Genomic DNA, 21,737 nt, shown 5'->3' on the forward strand with positions numbered 1-21,737 from the left:
TCTCGTAATCGCATTATATAGTATTTAGATTGTACTCACATATGAAACAGAATCGCGAAAAGCTCTCTCAAATATTTTTAAAAAAATCTATCCGAACGAGAATCATGAATACTTAAATTCTTCCCTTTATTATTCATTCTTCTTCTGGTCCCAATCTTAGCCCAAGTTGTGAAAAGGGCACCGCATAGGAACGACCCGGTGTGGTGTTAACTCGATCATTACATTACTGCTATATGGGAAAAGGAACAGAAGAGGAAAATAAGATTTTATTATATTCTATATATAAGAGGAAAAAGAGAATAACAGTAATGGCTAGGGCACTCGGGGTGGCATATTGTACATGTATATGCTCGTGCAAGCTGCCGCTAAAGTGAACGAAAGTAAAGTCTTTGATGATATGTCAAAAAATAATATGCAAATAACTCCTATAATTGGAGATAATCCAGATTTGTGAACCAGTATTTGGACACACTCAAAATGTTGTAAATTAATTACTAAGTTTAAATTTCATACTACCTGTATCATTAGCGAATTTAATACAGAATTTAGGCTACGAAAGTACCAATCTACTTGTATTCATGAGGTCAGTTTGAACAACTTAAAGAACCTTCGTGTAAAATGCTTTGTCAAAATCAATATTCCCGCTCTTACTTCATCGTTTTAGTAAGTCAAAAGACTGTAAGCCAAAACAGCGTAGACTGTTTTTTATAATATTATTTATCGCGGATTTATTTTTTCGCCTCCGTAGTTTGTGTATACCTATCTATTTAGGGAAAAACCCGGAAATAGCGGTCACACGGGTCACCTAAGCAAACCATGGAATAATATCGAATATCGGAACTTGTCAACGCATTTACATTTGAAATATGACAAAGGATAAATAGAATAATAAAATAATTTATTTTTAGTATTTTAGGCCCGAGGTTGGTGAATTGTGAATCGTGCGATATGCGCGTAACTCTATTTCTAGATATTTTTCAAATATAAAAAAAATGTATAACGATTTGAAAACAATATATGTACGAGTACCTATAACAAATCGCTCACTCCTTTCAACAATGTCAGAAATCAAAAATCGTCAATTGTGCATATTTTCGGAATGCCTAGAAAATGTACTTTATCCCAGCAAAAGCGGCATATTTTTAACTTAATATTTACCCGCTACAGAAAGTGTTGTTTTTGCATTTTGAAGAAAATGTATTGTTTAATTTTTTTTATATTTACTAAATATTTTTCTAATGGTGAAAAAACATTCAGGTTTTACCTAAAAAGATCGGTTGCACAGTAAAAATTTTAATAAGTGACTTGATATTTTTATTTATTTTTAATACATATTTAATAGTATTTTTAATACTTTATTTTTAATACATTTCATTATATTTTTAAACTTTAAAAACGATCTCCTGAAAAAACAAGTTTTTTGAAATACAGTATGACGTTGTTGAAAGGAGTGAGGGATATGTGCATTTTTAGCTAATCCTAAGAATTACAAATTCTGATCTTCGATAGCTTTTCTAGTGAAACAGTGCAGAGCACACTACGTAAGTGAATATAGATTTATTTCGAATTCGTTTTTATTAATATGTATGAACATACATAATATATAGTATCTCATGACGTGATTGCTTTGCGTGGTGGTGCATTTGCTTAAATAATCGTTAAATATACTTTTTTCAATAGCTTCTTCTAACCCTTATACCCACCCAATAATGCATAGGTCACTGAATCATATTAAGATTAATAATAATATTAATAATTGTAAGATAAAATTGATTTTATTTGATTCACATATTAGGTGTCTCAACAGAGATGAAATATCTTTTTATACGAAGAAAATATGAAATTCTGGCACTGGCTGACTTAAGTGATCACTTTCATATCAAGTTGTGCATACGCAGTAGTGTGAAAATCGTATTTGTAATGTTGACACACTTAATATACATACTTATATACATACGGGATACAATTTAATGTTGTTTCATATTTCAATAAATTTCGCAACTGAGTTGAAAAAAATTGCTTTGCAAGAGCAGGTCTGTCAGGAAGCCTAGATGCTTCTGTATCAGATCTGGGAATGCTGTGGGACAGCTTTCAATATACGAGTATTACGATTTACCGCCCTTAGGCGTTGAAATCAAGTGTTTGGTAAAATCGAATAAAAAATTTACCTTATTTGTTTCAGATATAAGAAATAAAGAAGAAATAAGTGAGCTATTAAAGACATTCATCGTATCTAATATTAAATCGATAAAATTGTTATAAAACATTATTTAAAACGTAGAAAACTAACACCTAGCTGTAAACATTAAAAATAATATTTTAATAGTGTTAAAAAGAGAATAATTCGCGAATTTAATAAATTAATAAAATATTAGTTATAACCGTAACAATAAAATCAACCGTTTTTAGTTCCTAATATTTTTCTAATTATCAAATTAGTGTTCAAAGAGTGCCACGAGGATAAAGAAACCACATCAATAATAAATAAAATAAAAAACATTAATACTTTAACTAGATTATTTTTTATTGAGATTTGCCGTTTCGCGTAGATTTATGAAATAGATTAGATTGTGATTGTAGCGTCCGTTTTCAACGATTACGTCAAATTTAAAAATAATAATTAAGTAGTTTTATAACTGTTTCGACGGTAGGTCTAACGTCGTTATAAAATACATAATATAGCAGTGATAAAAATAGTGTGTAGTGTGACGTCATGCCTCAGCGTAACTTGGCGAATTCGGCGTTGATGAGACCCTTCGTGGTGTTAGCCTTGCCAGGGATGTATCTGTTCTACAAGTACAACCAGTACAAGCAGCAGCAGGTGGAGAATGCCAGGAGAAAGGTGACTGAGAGGGAGCTGCAACAACTCAACCACAAAATCGTAAGTTTAAAAAAACTTATTTTCTTACAATACCACCCACAAAAATATGAAATTTCATGCATATTGATAAAGAAACACTAAGTGTAAAAGTGGATATACAACAATACATATCGCTCACTCCTTTCAAGAACGTCATAAATCAAAAATCGTAAATTTTCAATTGTGCATGTTTTCGGAATGACTAGAAAATGTACTATATCCCAGCAAAAGCGGCACATTTTTAACTTAATATTTACTCGATACAGGGGAGAAAGTGTTGTTTTTGCATTTTGAAGAAAAGGTATTATTTAATTATTTTTTTGAATTTACTAAATATTTTTTAAATGGAGAAAAAACCTTCAAGTTTTACCTAAAAAGATCTGTTGCACAGTAAAAAGTTCAATAAGTGGCTTGATATTTATTTTTAATAATAATGTATTAAAAATAAATATCAAGCCACTTATTGAACTTTTTACTGTGCAACAAATCTTTTTAGGTAAAACTTGAAGGTTTTTTCTCCACTTAAAAAATTTTATATTTTTAAACTTCAAAAACGAGTTTTCTCCTGAAAAATCAAGTTTTTTCATTTATGAAGTTCTTGAAAGGAGTGCGCGATATATGCGAGGTTTTTTTTTTGCATGTAAGGGCGCTTGTGCACTACACGGAATTTTACTCTCCAGCAGTCCGACTTTTTCAAATAAAAGCGACGACGACAAATGAGCGTGATCGAGTTCACGCGCACCGATCGAGCTCACCGATCTGAAGAAAGACGGACAAAAGCATAAGCCAATCATCCGTTTTTTCATGCTTACCGGACTGCCGGACAGTAAAATTCCGTGTAGTACACAAGCGCTCTAACTGTTATATTTTAACAAAATATATGATTATGTATATAGAAAATTATTGCAACAATCCAAAAAATTATAATACAGCAGCAAAATATGCACTGTTTCCAAATTGATTCTATTTCACACGGCGTTTAGGTGGAACTGCGTTCCGGCACCTTTTTTCATGGATGTTTTTTTTTCAAAATCAATAAGATGAATCAATATTTGTGCTTACGTAATTTCAATCTATATTTATATAATTTATCAAAATGGTCAAATATTGGTATTGTAATGAATATTTAAATAAAATTTGAATATTTATATTTTCTTTGCAAGCAACTGCTACCTGAAAACGAAACGGTGGTATTGTGCTTACTTTTTTTTCATTAAAATAAGCGCTGATTCACCTACTGTTTAAACCAGTCACCCAACACGATGTATTATGTACACAAGTTTTGGTACATCCCACGCTAGTTCAAAAATGTATTCGTCACGTTTTTAACACTCACAGGGGATTATCATCTAAAATGCATGTTGAAATTTCCCTCCACCATTAAATACGTACAAACAAATAATGTTGAGTGTATCTGCACAGTGAACGGGTAAATAGGTACCAGGTACATACACCTATTGTACAATGTTTGTGTTCAGGTACATACACATGTATAAGTATATCTCAACTCATCTCGTTAGTCGTCTCGGTCCTGCAGCTTCCCTCGAGGGGTGTGTTATTTGTCATTCACATAATACACACTCATATAAATACACACATAAGTCGCCAAATAACGTCCCCTTTTGGTAAAATATTTATAGAAAAATAAATATCCCGAGTAAAACGTCAAAATGTAAGTTGAACATTCCTTTATTCATTTAAGTAATCAAAAACCTGTTAACTTTGTTACTATTTAAAAAAACTGCTTTAACAAAAAAGCAGAAAGTCCGAAGAAATATTTTTTGGCACCTAATTACGTCTCGGGGACGATATTGATTGTAGATCGCAATATTTAGTATGTAAACTTAAATTGCATTTTTAACAATAATTATTAGTTATCATAATTATAATATCCACTCGGATTTATCATTGGATTTTCAACACAATTCTCACGCATTGGAAACATTGTGAAAAGTTTTTATAATAAACTGGTCATTCAGTGTCATCGTTGTCACTTTCTTCTTCGTCAGTTAAAACTAGATTTGGGTCATCATCAGGAATGTCCTCATCAAAAGATTGAGTCTTTCGTGGCTTTTTGGTTTTCTGTTTTTTGTTGCTTTCTGTAGTATTTTTCTTTACATTTCTAGCTCTCTTTTTCCCTGCTTTTCTTTTACATATCGCGATTCCAGTTACATTCTGCTGTCTTTCATCATTTTCCTTTCTTTTCTTTTCTACGTCTATTATTTCTTTTTTATTCGGTGAAATCGTGACTATTGACCGCCGCCTAGTTGACGTTGAAAGTGGCGCATTATCAGGGATATGCTGTACATCTAAGATTATATTACAGTGTAGCTATGCATATAAAAGTAATTATGACTACGATACGTACATAGGTGTGGCTTTACCTAAACGATCATTTGTCTAGCCTTACTTGAGCGAACGAGGGATTCTCTCCCCAGGCTAAAAAATAATTAAAGAAGCTTAGCATTTTTAATAAACGCTTTCCTTGACGTTTCACCGCTCCAAGCAAAAACTGAAAATTTACCGCAGTTTCCATTAAAAGTATTATTCATCATTCAAATATTTTTTAACTACGTTTTATCTGGCAAGTTGTTCTAAAGCCAAATTCAAATAATAAAGTTTATTTTGCCGTGCATATCCAGCTAAATTATAACTAGCGAAAACGTTATTGAATTATATTTCGATTTTGAGTTTGAGGAAATCTTGGCATGATCAAGTATTTAAAATACTTGATAATATATAAGTGGTCAGGTCAGAAGTCGGAATAATCGGCGGATATGTATGAGGAGATGTACGAATAACCGACAGCTGCGAGAACTGTGTACAATATGTGTACTGTGTAACTCCCTAAGCTTTATAACTTTTTTTATTAGTAACAAAGCTTAGGATGGTAAAATTTTCTGCATTTGATCGAATCCAAAATGTGCATCTTTTCAAAAATGTTTTCCTTTGTAAATAAGTTTTTTTTGTTACATATAGACTTTGGCACATCATAGAAAAGTCTAGTGGTAGTTTGTGATTTCTATTGACTCCACATCGGTAGAGTAAATAGATTAAGTAAGGGAACTTTTTGAAAAGGTTTAAGATTATAACTTTGGCGGGCATTTACTTATCGTCAAAAATACAATGCTTTAACGTTGATTTTTTTATTGGAAAAAATGGGATTAAAAAAATGAGTACATATTTAAAATAGTTTTCATACTACAATAATATAAAACGTCTGAAATTTTGTTTATTTCTGGTAAAAACTATGGCTGTTTTTATATTTGGTCAAGGATTGATTTTTTTGATAAACGAGTAAAGAGTGAAACGTTTTCTTATTATATCCGTTTTCTGTGTAATAACAATCGTTATATAATAGATTACATTAATTTACATGTTATGTTCTTATGTTGTATACTTAATTACTTTTTTTAATATTATGAAGTATACCGCATCGATTTTAAAAGATACATATATGCAAATGTATTCGTATATGGTGCAATCTAATAGAGAGTTTGTTGCCTGTTATACATATATGGTGTTTTGTAGACTTTTTCCTTCTTATTCTGATGTTGCTTAGTTTTCCCTTCTCGTGAATGCAGCATATGATGATTTATTGTTCAGTTTGGTGTTCACGTAGTAGTTGAGCTTTTATCTCTAGGGAGTTAACGAGTATTCATGCGCCATTGTATTTTCCCGAAGTTTCTATCGCCACATGGCCAGAACAGAATAATTGAATAACCATTATCCGCATCGCTTATTGGAGAGAACTGTAGACTGACAAATTGTATGAAACTTCGCCATGCTAATTAGAAACGATACCATTCTTACAACGAATGGGTGATAAATTCCATTGTACAACAATTCATTCGAGTTAATTTTTAGTATTTTTTATAATACTCACTGTCCATTCTTCATTTGAAAATTAGGCAAGCTGTCAAGTGAAGCTACCATATATAGAAAACCCGAAATAGTTTTGTCCTGTTTAAAATGAAATGACTAATCACAAGTTTAATTTCGTAATGAGACTACACCCAAAAATTCCGTGTCAGAATTGTAGGTACGGGCAACCTTAATATTACAAATTATAACAAACAAACCCGCCCTGAAAAGTATTTACACACTCTTCTAATATAATAATATAGTGTATGTGATATATTGACATTAATGTCATCGACTTTTCTGCCAATAATTTGATCGCATTTTAGAGAAAGATTTTGTTGATCGTTCTGTTGTTGACTTATCGCTCACTCCTTTCAAGAACGTCATAAATAAAAAAAATCAATTTTCAGTTATGTATGTTTTCGGAATGCCCAGAAAATGTGCTATATCCCAGCAAATGAGGCATATGTTTTACTTAATATTTACAGGGCAGAAAGTGTTGTTTTTGCATTTTGAAGAAAAGGTATTGTTTTATTATTTTTTTAAATATACTAAATATTTTTTAAATGGAGAAAAAAACTTTCAGGTTTTACCTAAAAAGATCTTTTGCATTGTAAAAAGTTCAATAAGTGGCTTGATATTTATTTTTGATACATTGTAACATTTTTTTAACTTCAAAAACGTTTTCCTGAAAATCAAGTTTTTGATTTATGACGTTCTTGAAAGGAGTGAGCGTTATGTCCAGTTGCTGAAAAACAAATGCATTTTTTTATGTAGGTATGATTAAGTACTTTTTTCGTCGTTCGACGTTCGTTTACGACTATTGTTTCCATATTTATGGTCATGTACTCTTGTACCTTGTACGTAAGTAAGTAAACTGTACGCATAAAAACATGCGCGAGAGTTTATGACTTTTTTCTGCATCCATATAAGATATGTCACGTCTCTCTTGTAGATGATCTTCCTCAATCTGGAATGGTCCTGTGTTGCTTCGTAGGCATCTGACGTTGGCGTCTCGGTCAGTTCTGTGACCAAATCACTCCACCTGGTTGGTTGTTGCTACGCGACCTCTCACTTGTCACTTCTTGTCAAGGTCTTGGTTATCGTAATTTCTTTAAGTGTGTCAAAAATCTAGAAGACGTAAAAAATAAACAAAAATATTCAAGGATTCTAAAATATTGACGTGATGTAATGGGAAACGGTAATAAAAATAAAACATTTGAATAATAAAACATAAAAAACATTTCATTTCGCTTCCACTGTCACTAGAACTGAATTGACAGCAACTCGTGAAATCAAAAATCAAAAATTAAATTTTTCTATTGTTATTTACTGGTCCCACGATCTACTATTTTATTTATTCATTTCAAAATCTCTGCGGAAACAACACGGTGACAGCTGTAAAGGCATTTATCTATTTACACAGCCAGGCTAGTTCGTACATTGTACAATTAATTTATCCTAAGTGCCCTCGGCCGTTCACTTAGCTTTGTCACTGTTTTGAATTCTCAATTAACCTGTGGAATGCTTTGTGAACGAAATCTCAATATACGATTTTTCAGCGGAAAAATTATTATTCCTGCTCAATATCGAATCAGTCTGCATGGGTTTTTTTCTTCATCTGCAACGTCGGCCAACATGTCTAGTTTTTATGATAATTCATAACACTTTCTAATGTTATTTTAATTTAAATTTTAAGTTTTACTTATTAAATACCACTATTTCAAAAAATCTGCTATGACACGTGTTTCGATGCATTCCGTATCATTTTCAAAGACCGTATACGGTGATGAATGAAAATGATCGAAATCCATCGAAAGACGTGTCATAGTAGATTTTATGAAATAGTGGTATTTAATAAGTAAAACTTAAATTAAAAATTTATTTTTAGTACCTACTTTGAATCAATGGCAGAAAAAGCAAAACTTAAATTAAAAATGTATGGATTTTACCACAAAGTGACTGCCGAATCAATTAATGAAGTTATTTTTCTTCTTTGTGTTACGATGGACAAGTTCTTCGAGGAGGTTTTCTAGGTGAATTATCGATATAGGCTTTTGTTAAATTATTACATACCTTGTACTTATATTGCTTTTTCATTCATAATTTTACAACTTGAGTACACGCTTCATAACCCTGACTCAGATTGCAATACTGGAAATTCAAAATTTCCCGACGGCTCCACAAAATTAAGGTAGTTAACAGTTGTGCACTCAGTATGACTTTTTATCGGTTTTGACTTTAAAAGAGTTTTATGAAAATAAACCGCACGGCGATGGTGGTGTAATGGTCAGCATAGTTGCCTTCCAAGCAGTTGATCCGGGTTCGATTCCCGGCCGTCGCACTTACATATTTTATTTTTATTTTGGCTCGCTTAGACGAATATGCGGCCAAACTTTGTATGATGAATGTTTAAATAGTGAAATAAGGAAAGATGGAAGACTGAATTAGATTATCGATAAAATAATGAAAGATATGTTGAGATGGTTTGGGCATGTGGAACGAATGAGCGGTGAAAGAAAAATAAATATGAGACGAATGTAGTTGTAAATAGTTAAAAAATCAATTACTCCAAATCATTAAAAGTTAGCAGATAAGGATTTGGAATAATCAGCGCATATATTTGAGGAGACTGCGTGGAAGAGACGAAGAACCTCTGCACAGATATAGTGTTGTGGTATTCCATTATATATGTATATGTATATGTGTGTGTTTATGTACTGCTTGGAAGATTATGATTTCTCTTGTTTATACAAATGTTTAAAAAAAATCAATTAAATAAGAGAACGAAAAAGCATACGTATATACTTCAAATACCATATTTCATTTGATAAACAAATACATAATGATAAAAAGTTCAGGAATTGTGTATTCAAGTGGAGGTGATATACAAGTTTCTCATTTTCAAAATAAAACAAATATAAGAAGATAATTGAACGCCCTCAAAATCTTAAACTTAAAAGATACCGCCTACGTTTAATATAAATTACATGTCTTTTAATAATATGGGCTTTTTTATATCAACGTCTAAAAAGTTTTTCTTTATGTTTCCTATTTATGAATTCAAATGTTGTATTTTCTTTTAGTTCAACCTACTTTTCATAAATTCTAGTACAACATACATTTCGTCAAAAGTCGTTTTATGAAAACATTTTTCAAAAATTACAATTAATATTTATCCACATTTTGAAAACCAGCCATCTAATTGAACATGTGTACGCTCAATACATTCTGTTTTTATGAGTTTTTATGAATATCAGTCACATAGTTTATATTTCAGTATTTTGTGTTGGTTTGATACCTGGCGTTGTGAAAATGTGTATTTTAACAGCTCGTATCTTTTATGTTGAGCTGTTCAAAATCCCCCATAATGAATAAGGTAGTTTTGGGAAAAATGTTAACAGCTAATGTAATATCATACAAATTCTGAAATCTATTCAGTTATAATATTATGTGTTTTTTAAACATATTGTTAAAAACATATTAAAAAATATTTGTTTTCTTAATTCACTTTTATGTCAAAAAGAAAATCAATTAATAATAAATAAATAAAATCATTTTGGGGGATTTCAACACACATTTCGTTTTGGGTGTGCTTGAAATAACACATTTTTCGTTTTGGGTTTTCTGATACCCATAATTTATCTATGGACAAATCGCCTTTTTTTCTTTTTTAAATAAAAATTATAAATTGGTAATTTAATTTTTATCAAATTTGGATTTATTCAAAATAATTATATCGCTACCCCATTCTATTGATATGTGCCACATACCTTTTCACAAGTTGCGGGATACTAAAATTATAATTAATTTTCGTTCAAAAGTATTATTTGTTTTAGTTTTTTTAATTATGATTTAGTCTCTTTGAATATGAATCTTACTACTTTTTTAAAAAAGAAATTTAAATACAAAGTTATAAATCGATCAAGTTGTACCATAATTCTATATTAATATGTTTTCTTTAAATATATTTTTATACCATGTGCAAAAAAAATTAAATATAATGTATGATAAAAGTATAGCATGTAACAACACGTTTTTAAGTATGTTTATCTAGATTCGATAAAGTATTTCACATGTGATTCAAGATTTACATAATCGCGAAACCTATGTACCTAAATATATCTTTTAAATAGTGCAGATAATAGTCACATTATTTCATTGATCGGCCGTTATTTTGTAGAAAAAATTTTCCATTTTGAAATTAAATATTTATATTTTGATATGCGTTTTGTCGCACTCAACATCATTACCTAACATCGTAATGTGAGTGAATTATGAGTGCGTTGGTTTCGACGTGTGACACGTGTTTACGTGTCACAATCCTACTGTTTATTCAGTAGTGGTGTTGGGCAAAAACAATCAAGTTTTAAATTTTAAAATAATAAAGGGTCCGCCAAATAACTTTTTTTTTTTGAAAATGCTATAAAAAAAAAACTAACTAGCTTCGGCTGTGTGGCACGTAGCGCCGTCCTGTTGAAACCAAATGTTGCCAATATCCTCCTCTTCAATTTTTGTGAACAAAAATCCGTTCAACATGGCCCGATAACGATCGCCATTGACTAACGGCCACTCCTTGCTCATTTTCAAAGAAAAATGGCCCAATTATGCCTCTGGACCAAAATCCGCACCAAACAGTGACTCGTTTTGGGTGTACCGGCTTTTCAATGTATGCGTGCGGGTTTTCTGTGCCCCAAATACGACAATTTTGCTTGTTTACATACCCGCCAAGATCAAAATGAGCTTCATCCGAAAAGATGATTTTTTTGGCAAAATCGGCATCTTCTGTAAGTCGATCGCAGGCCCACTCAGCGAAGCGAAAACGCATTGGATGGTCAGTTGGCTTCAACTCCTGAACCAATTGGACTTTGTATGGCGTCATACCAAGGTCTTTATGCAAAATTCGTCTCAATGATGTCTCCGAAATGTTCAATTGTTGAGAACGACGGTGAATTGATGTTGATGGCGCTTCACGCACACTTTCTGCCACAACATCGATATTCTCGGGTGTACGCACTGTTTTTGGCTTTTCACGCTTTGGTTTATCGATGAGGATGCCAGTTTCTTTCACTTTTTTCACAAGATAACGAACATACGGAGCTGACGGTGCTTCTCTTCTTCCAAAAACCGTACGCAATTTTCGCACACATTCTGCAACATTACCATGATTTTCAAAGTAATGTCGCAATATTTTCCAGCGTTGTTCAAGCGTATACACAACCATATTCGCTCAGCGGAAGGATAAAACTAATTATCTGTCAAATCAGACATGAGCTAAGTGTTACCATTCACGAAATAAGCACTAGTTGAAAAAAAAAACTTTAGATGGCGGACCCTATACTACCGGCGAATGTCGGATCTTATAGTTTTAAATATTTTTTCTATGAAAAATAAATTTGAAAATAAATCATGAATATGGAAATAGCACTTATTTTAAAAGAATGCATTTACTTTTGCCTAAACATTCAGTTCAGACAGGTGCAGTAAATTTGATATCAACCTAATTTGATAATTTCGCGTCACTCAGCATCTCCGGTATGGTCTAGTGGCTAGGATACCTGGCTCTCACCCAGGAGGCTCGGGTTCGATTCCCGGTACCGGAATATTTTTGATTTTTTGCTTTTACGAATCATTTCCATTTTTTACATTCATTTCATTAAAAAACACACACACATATATATATATATATATATATATATATATATATATATATATATATATATATATATATATATATATATATATATATATATATATATATATAAAATATATATATATGTATATATTTATATATATATATATATATATATATATATATATATATATATATATTGAGTAGTATGGAACTGATATTTATACATGAAGCTATTTATAGCTTTCAACGCACCATCGCCTCAGGCACTGCTGGTGTAGTGGTATCATGCAAGATTCCCATTCTTGCGACCCGGGTTCGATTCCCGGGCAGTGCACGCTTCATCTTTTGCTCTTGGCAATGAGCATTTAAAAACTAAATCTGCAGGTTTTTTGTCAAATATTTTAATTATTATTTGCACTGATAATTGCAGTTGTTTTTGTATCATTTTGAGTTCATTTATTGATTAGCGATACTATGTACAAGATGAAAAAGTTCACAGAGATATGACATATATTTTATTATTATATGATGCTTTCGCAATTATCGTCGCTGTCCTCGGTAGTATAGTGGTCAGTATCCCCGCCTGTCACGCGGGAGACCGGGGTTCGATTCCCCGCCGGGGAGAAATTTTTTGCTTCAAAATCATTCCTCGAAAAAAAAAATTGGATTTCAAATTATTTTTACTTATCGAGGTATTTCGTCGCATTGAATATCGGCCCCATGGTGTAACGGTTAGCACTCAGGACTCTGAATCCTGCGATCCGAGTTCAAATCTCGGTGGGACCTAAATCGTGAATGAATTTTTTTGTATCGTTTATACTATGTAAAATCTCATTTTTATGAACCATGTCGATTTTCTGGCATATGATCATATTTTGTTATATTAGAATCAGAAACATTCGGATCCAACAAAGGTTTAAAAATGTTTCTACATTTAAAATACACGTGTATTCTTTAAGTACTCATAGACGCAGCCTAAATACATATAAATTTAAATTTTGTATGATTTTGTCAAATCAAAATTTGTATTATGAGAAGAAAAAAAAACTTGCGCCCAACGTGGGGCTCGAACCCACGACCCTGAGATTAAGAGTCTCATGCTCTACCGACTGAGCTAGCCGGGCTGTAAGCCGGCTGCCGTAATTTGTAGCCCTGTCCTTCGCGTCAATCTATATCGAAATGTTGAAGTAAGTATAATTTTCTATGTAATATGATATAGAAAAATTATACTTACTTGATCGTATCGCGAATTTACTTACTTGAAAATATTATGCATTTACTGAACTCCCTTTTGACACGAAATAACACAGTGCATTAAAAAAGAGAAAAATCGAACGTTCGCAAATGTAAAATCAGTGTAAATTGTACCGCGTATAGAAACTACCAAAGTGACCATTTTATACGCGTGTAACATTTGACAATCTACCCATAATTGACAACCACACTTCTGATTTTTTTAAACTCGTTTTTTAAATTTATTTAATGTGGTAACAAAAATTATTTAATTCATTTGCTAGACATTTGAACTACTGGGAAACGCCTATAAACATGATTTTCAATATCAATAAAGCTTAATAAATCTTTGAGTTTTATTTATATACATAGTTGAAATTCAACTCATTGAATTGTTTTTTGAGATAGATCACTTTCGTAAACTTTAAAATAATTCATTGAAGAATTTCCATACATGACTTTAGCCACATGTAAATTTTGAATAGTTAAATAAAAACAGAACCATTTTAAAATGTTATTATAAATTGTAACAAGGTAAAATTTATTTTCAAATCACTTTTTGAAATTTGGTTAATGCTTATGTTACATTCAACCATTGTTAACTGTAAACTAATGTTTTTTCTGTAATTGCTAATTATATAGATATACACGTTTTGTATTCGAAAGGTCTTACTATGATACGAGTATTCTGGCGCAGAGCGGTGTATAGTCGTATATATTTCCATTCCAGCACATTCCTCATGATCTTGTAGCTGTGCGTAATCTTCTGGAGCATTTGTCGGTATGGGCCCCCCGTCTGGGCTTGCCATCGGTGGTTATCCCTGGTGATTGATTGACTTACATTCGTAAACCTTGTTATTGCCTATACCGCTTGTGCGTTTGGGTATGATGTGCCGGTTGCCTGTTGGCGCTAAAGGAGAAATGTTTGGGGCTTGCTAATGTTTTACCAATTAATTTTTTGTCTGGCCACAATTTTTTTACCTTAATTTTTTCTGCCTTATAAATATTCCAACCCAGGATATGTTATATTGCTTTATCAGCTATTAAATATAAGTGAACCAGATTTATATAAACTACTTAGCTAGTAACCATACTTAACAACATTAACAACTTCATGTATCAAAAATCGACAATTTTCGGTTGTGCATATTTTCGGAATGCTCAGAAAATGCATATTTTTAACATAATATTTACCCGCTCCAGAAAGTGTTTATTTTGCATTTTGAAGAAAAGGTTTTTTTAATTATTTTTTTTAAATATACTAAATATTTTTTTAATGGAGAAAAAACATTGAGGTTTTACCTAAAAAGATCTATTGTACAGTAAAAACTTCAAAAAGTGACTTGATATTTATTTTGAATACATTTTATTACATTCATAAACTTTAAAAACGATCTCCTGAAAGATCAAGTTTTTTGATGTATGACGTTGTTGAAAGGAGTGAGCGTTTTGTCGCATTAAAGCATTCGTTAAGTCCCATTCATTCCACCGAAGTCCACCGGATAGGTCATACCTTTCAAGAACGTCATAAATCAAAAACCGTCAATTTTCAGTTGTGCATGTTTTCGGAATGCCCAGAAAATGTACTATATCCCAGCAAAATGGGCATATTTTTAACTTAATATTTACCCGCTACAGGGCAGAAAGTGTTGTTTTTGCATTTTGAAGAAAAGGTATTGTTTAATTGTTTCTTTAAACATACTAAATATTTTTCAAATGGAGAAAAAACCTTCAGGTTTTATCTAAAAAGATCTGGTGCTCAGTAAAAAGTTCAATAAATGGCTTGATATTTATTTTTAATACATTGTATTGTATTTTCAAACTTTAAAAACGTTCTCCTGAAAAATCAAGTATTTTGATTTATGACGTTCTTGAAAAGAGTGGGGGATATGTCTGTTCACGCCCGTTTTTTTTAAAGAATGTATTATATTTTACATATTATTTTTTCTTTTTTTAGAATATATAGAAAATATGGTTTTATAATTTTTTGAAAAACTTACTTATTCAATAACTGCTTCCTTTTCAAAATCATTTAATTATTTCAAAGGAAAACTTATTTTTTCAACGTCAAAACGGTGTTTTAAGAAAGAAAAACAATTACGTAAAATTTAACCTGGATTTAGAGAAAATTAAATTGCAACTTAACGGATTGTCATAAAAAAAGTGGATTCAACAAATTTGATTACAATATTATGTCTACGTTTGTGGCTTTATCAATATAGGAAGCATAAATCGGGCCTTTTCACTAACCCAGTTAGATTAGGTACATACTTTTCAAAACACGTAAAAATTACTAAACATGTCGTCTGAAAATATTTTTCTAGTGAATAAATTTCCGGGCGCTTTGCAAAATGATTTCCGAGAAGTGTTTTTATTTTATGTGTAGAAGCTATGTACAGCTACTGGCGTAACCAGCCAAACAATGCCAGACGGCATATTTTATCTGTTTTTGCGTATAAAATCTGCGCCATAAACTCCCTAAGGAATGAGGCTGTCGAGATAGCGACAATAAGCTGAGCAAACTTACATATTATACAACATTTTTCTACACACTTTCCGTGATTTACATTTGTCAGCAATAATACTTGATATTTTGCATATTTTATTATTAAATTTTAACTTTATTTAACTCGTGTTTAGGTAAAATTAATAATAATAAAATATTAAAAAATCTTATTTATTGTACTATCATGTAAGTATTTCGGCTCAACACAAGCTATGCATAAAGAGCCGTAATACAAATAATTAATAAAATGTAAAAACAAATGTATCTATGTACGTAAAATAAATAAATTAATAAAAAATAATAAAAAATATGATGGTTCGTTCACAGGTTTCTTAGTTTTATGAATTCAAGGATTTCAATGAATTTAACAATTAAATAAAGTCTTCTTCTTCTAAACCTTTTCCGCACCCAATGGTGCACATGGCACTGCATCGTATTGACTCAGTGTTATCTTGATCGTTGACACATGAAGGAAAGGTGATCAGCCCTCCGCTTCAGGTCCAGTCCAGGGTAATACTAAATAAATATTTGAATGAAAAATCACTTATATTTATTTGACCCCCCCCCTGGGAATCGATCCGGGAAATAAAGTTATTACTTTCAACTACTCATTACATATATTATTATGTTAATCATTCACTTAACTACCATAACGTTTTAAAGTTTATGGTTCAACCAATATAGTACATAATATCTTTTGTAAGAAAAAAGTGTATCTATGGATAAGTAATATGAACTATCTTCCTTTCTGGTTTATGTCTGTGTCTTCAGTAAACCGAAGGAATTCCCCAACACGTCATAAATACTCAGAAGAGATTCCAAAAAAACTCTCAGGAATATCCCAATAGTTTGACGATATGTACTTGAATATCCCAGAGAGCAGCGCCTGAAAGATTTGGAGTTTGGAACATCACACCATTTTCAGATAGAAACAGAAGCTCTCTATTTGATTTGATTTAAAATATGCAATAGGACTCACGACCGAGAAAATGTTTTTGTATACGCAGTGACTAGACGTCCAATTAACGAATGAACCTCGAGTTTTGTACGCAGTCACATAAATATTTTTTTTGATATTACTCCATTTTTATTCTGACAAACATTAGAAATAAAGTTACATATTGATTTATTGTCCACCCTAATACTTACTTCAGGACCCAGTTTCAATGCGAGGAGCCATGGGTGTCGTCAGAAGAAATTACTTAAATATGTTCTTAATGTGAATATGATCTGAAATAATCAGTGCACTTATTTGATTAAATTATTACTTTATATTTGATTAAATTTATCTCAAGAAAGTATCATTATTTTGGTCTAGGGATTGCTTGTTTTCGGGAAAATTTATGTTACATCTGGTATCTGCGGTTTTACAACATTTTTTACGATTTATGAACTACCAATTTATCTGTCATTATTTTTTGACATCTCATCAAAGATGAAGAAGAATGTGGAAGTCTGGGCATTTACGGGGCTGACGACCGTCATAGGTTGGTTTAAGTGATCACTTTACACACGTGTAACATTCACCTGAATCCCTAGAACTTCACTAGAGATATCTGTTGATGAGATGTAATAGAAAATAACTCCTGTAATTGGAGATAATCCAGATTTTGTGAACAAGTATTTGGACACACTCAAAATGTTGTGAATATATATACATTTTATATTGTTTCAATAATTTAACGAATTTAACTTTCAAATTATGAATTTCTAACTAGAGATGCAACGGACATCAGTTTACTATCTAGATACAGTCGCTGCTAATATTGTTAACACTCTCGGCCATTCGGAGAGAATTATTAGTAAAATCACTAAACACGTTAGTCCTTTTTTGTTGTTACTCAGAGCAGGAATTTGATTTTTGCTAACCAAATCCATACCACTGAAGCTCTAACCGGCATAATGAATGATATGAATAGGAAACAGACTGACTGTGGGTTGTGAGCTCGCGTGCTGCGCACTTCCTCGCGATAACAAAGTCAACCAACTTCCCTGCCACCCGACCCGGCCACCCAACCGCCCGACCACCCGACTACCCGACTACCCGACTACCCGAACTCCAACCACCGACCAAACGCCCACCCGAACAACCGACTAACTTATCTCATTCAAAGCAATCGAATACTTCACCGTTATTACTTTCTTAAGCTGTTAAAATGTTCTCATTCTGGGTTAAATTCGTTAAAAATTCCGCTGTAGTGGATGTATAAAATACCTTTTTAATATTTTTATTCGAGCGCTGTGCACAATGGATAAGTTTAGTACTATAACAAAATACTTGGGTACGGGTAGGGATGTGGCTTTCTTTCGGGCCCAACTACATTCCACTAAAGGTAATTCCAAAATGAAAAGACTTATATAGCCGCGACCCTGAAATGCCACGGGAAAGTTCACCTCATAAATCAAATAACATATTATGTACATTTTTATATTATTATTTTGCAGTATTTTTTATCCGTATTAATCCATTCATTTAAACGTAATTTGTTTCGAATCTCATTATTGTAATAACTCAGTTTCCAAACGCTTTCTTACTTCCGGCGATGAAAATGTTACGTTGTTGTTATTTTAAATAAAATAAACGGTTGAAGCAGTTTAAAGTAGGTTTTTTCATTTATAATTAGAATGATATAATTTTCAAATATTGAGATTTGTGAATTTAAAAAAAAGTCAAGATGTACATGAGTTGTATATTTGAAAATATAAATATATTTTATAAATGCCTATATTGTAGTCATACAGGAGAAAGTGACCGAGTGCATTTTTTTACAAAAACGTGATCATTGACTATTGATATCTTACTTTATTGCCTTGAAAAAATCCCAAATTTTTTAAAACTTGGATGTATAATATACTGACTAGTTGAAAATGACTAACTGCATTGAAATTTATTTTCTTGCCAAGTAAAAGTGACTTAAATGGCCCTCCTGAACATATTACGATTTGTTAGTTGGTCACTTTCTCATGTACGACTACGATATACAGAAAAGAAAATCTGCTGTTAGATTTGAGTGTTTATTAAACATTTTTTGTGTTGGTACCCTTCTTATAAGAGATTTTTAGATACATATTTACTACAGTGTTTTCAAAGCCATATTGTATGGAAAAAAAGGTGAAGCAGTGCAGTTCAGCCGCTCTAGCACATTTTGGCTCCATGTATACTAGTACAAGGTAAAATGAACGTATGTACAAGAGAGAAGATATGAGTGAAGATTTGACTGTTTTAAACACAGTTTTAAATCTGTTATAAACACTTTATTTTTAACGTCGTATATTTATTAGTATCATTTAAATTGCATAATCCTATGTTTTTCAGTTCATTTTATGAAACTACATTTAAATTGAGATATGAAAGATAAAACTTCGGATTCTAGATGATTACTCCATTATAAATTCATGTCGATTTATCCTCGCGATGTTTGTAAACATTGCGCCTGGCATTAGGCAAATTGCATTGCAACAGTTAAGTTAATGTCTCGTAACAAGAGGCAATCAGCGGAGCAGGTTGAATAATATCTCGATTATTTCTGTTTATATTTTTTTGATGATCACGGATTACTACAATTTTTTTTTGAATTTTGAAGGCAAAAACTAGAAAAATAATAACTTTCATATAATATATTTTTTGATTAACAGAGTAGGCGATAAATTTAAATAAAATTAAAACACAGGAACAAAAAATATATTTTTCCAACACTCGAATCTAACGTTTGCTGATTAAGCAACAGATTTTTTCATACACAAAAATCGTCAGTAAGTTAGTATAAATGATTTGTCATCTTTAACACACATTTTTTCTGTCTCATATGGACTCGCATGTCCAAATTTTAAGACCACTGCTCTAGCCCATTCGCAACTCTCAAAAAAATCGTTTTACCTACTTTTCTTTTATTCTCAAAGTTTTTTAAAATTCAAGAGTATAGTCAGGTATGGGCTCCTAATATCAATAAAAATATTAATAATTCTTTGATAATATTTTTTAAAGTAAGTAAATGTAATCGATATTATTTCGCGCATTTCTATGTCATCTGCATCCCCCTACCTTTCCCAAAATGTCCTAAATTGTGTGACTTGTAGTTATACTATACTATAAAATTGTATTGGTGTGTGAATAACGTACAGATATCTAGAATGCTCTGGGCAGCGCGGCTGTAGTATGCTGTACAGCCACATGGGGTATACGGCTAGCCATAGCGTGTAGACACGCAAACTGATTGCGTGTGATTTAGTTCGATAGTATTTTAAAATGGTTTAAATACAAAATAATATGATACCTTCATTTATCGATAAAAATTGCTATTTTTTTATATAACTACTATACTTACTCTCATTTTTTTTCGGAAACATCTTAATAAATCAAATAGACTATGCGTAAAGTTATATAAGTTTTCTTTGTTCGCTGGGAAATTAATCTAGTCATGCTTTCGAGATAATAAGAGATGTTAGAAGAAAAACGGATTTGAGGCGTAGTCTCTGTAAGGGGTTCTAGGATGACCCCGCAATCCCACAAATTGATTTAATTACTATTTACTATTTATTTATGATTTTCAAATACAAGAATTCAACTTATCTGATAAACGTTTTGAATTTAAATATGAATGTCCATTATTTCAATACAATGTAAAAACTAAAAAATTTCTAAAGTTAAAATTTTTTATTGTTGATTCCAAAATAAAGTTAAAATAAGCCAGAAAATACTTCACCATATTCAAAAAAAAAATCGCAGAACTGATCACATCAATTTAATGTATTATAAGAAATTAACACTGCGTCTATCCGATGCGGTGTCCTGTCTATCATTTGGGTATGTATTTTGCACTAGTTTTTGAAAATATATGATTAAATGAAACATATATCACTAATTTATTTATTGTTATTGATATTGGTTTTAAAGGGGTTGGAATAGGAGCGAAAACCTGAAATATATATTTTAAAACTGAAATTTAACTCATAAACTGGTGATTTTTTATGAGGTGCATATTATTTTTAAGAAAAAATAACAAACAAATATAAACGCTCGCAAACTGCGTTACTTTTAATAAAAACAACCTGTCCAAAAGGATTACATCGATGCCTATAAGTGATATATTTTCAATCCACTGTCTGCCCATTTCCATTTCCCTCGGAGTAACCGGTCTTGAAGGTATTAAAATCCTGGTGACGTCATAGCAAATAATAATAATTCGGCCTTGCCCACCCTCCGCCCCCGTGATAGATCGTCCCTCCTCTTCCCACTGGCTGTGACTCCTCACTCCTAGGGTAAAAGGGAAGACCTATCACCAGGCCGGACGCTGTTTTACTCTACAGTTCAGTAAATGGAAAACACATTTTTTCTCATTTAACGGAAATGACGCAAGTTGTTTACACTGAGAGCCGAGAAACTAATAAAAATTATCTTTTCTTATTTGCAAAATTACTCGAATCAACTTCACTAGAGACATCTATTGGTGAGATGTAAAGAAGCTTTTTATTAAGGTTTCTAAATTGGTTCATATATATAGAACGTCCAAGAATTTGAGTAGTGTAGTTGTCAATAATGGGTAGAATTGGTGAATGTTACACGTGAGTAAAGTGATCACTTAAACCAGCCTATGACGGTCGTCAGCCCCGTAAATGCCCAGACTTCCGTATTCTTCTTC

At 31.8% G+C, this 21,737-nt stretch overlaps 1 protein-coding gene and 6 non-coding genes across 7 annotated transcripts in view; 6 read left to right on the forward strand and 1 right to left on the reverse strand.

Annotated features, from left to right (window-relative positions):
• The window catches only part of LOC148304255 (uncharacterized), a 74,874-nt gene that overhangs the window by 9,367 nt on the left and 43,770 nt on the right, over positions 1-21,737 (forward strand). The window contains exon 2 of the mRNA XM_088268705.1: positions 2,183-2,881. Within this exon, the coding sequence (XP_088124831.1) occupies positions 2,714-2,881 (168 nt within the window). The 5' untranslated portion in view covers positions 2,183-2,713. The remainder of the gene's footprint in view (positions 1-2,182; positions 2,882-21,737) is intronic.
• TRNAG-UCC (transfer RNA glycine (anticodon UCC)) lies at positions 8,997-9,068 on the forward strand. Its single transcript has one exon. It is a non-coding gene; the product is annotated as a tRNA-Gly (tRNA).
• Positions 12,256-12,327, forward strand: TRNAE-CUC (transfer RNA glutamic acid (anticodon CUC)). Its single transcript has one exon. It is a non-coding gene; the product is annotated as a tRNA-Glu (tRNA).
• TRNAG-CCC (transfer RNA glycine (anticodon CCC)) lies at positions 12,623-12,693 on the forward strand. The gene has a single exon. It is a non-coding gene; the product is annotated as a tRNA-Gly (tRNA).
• Positions 12,912-12,983, forward strand: TRNAD-GUC (transfer RNA aspartic acid (anticodon GUC)). Its single transcript has one exon. It is a non-coding gene; the product is annotated as a tRNA-Asp (tRNA).
• Positions 13,074-13,145, forward strand: TRNAQ-CUG (transfer RNA glutamine (anticodon CUG)). The gene has a single exon. It is a non-coding gene; the product is annotated as a tRNA-Gln (tRNA).
• Positions 13,411-13,483, reverse strand: TRNAK-CUU (transfer RNA lysine (anticodon CUU)). The gene has a single exon. It is a non-coding gene; the product is annotated as a tRNA-Lys (tRNA).

Source organism: Brachycentrus maculatus, unplaced genomic scaffold (assembly GCF_059751285.1).
Source record: "Brachycentrus maculatus isolate JH-2025_06_01 unplaced genomic scaffold, ASM5975128v1 h1tg000326l, whole genome shotgun sequence".
In the NCBI taxonomy this organism is placed as follows: Eukaryota; Metazoa; Arthropoda; class Insecta; order Trichoptera; family Brachycentridae; genus Brachycentrus; species Brachycentrus maculatus.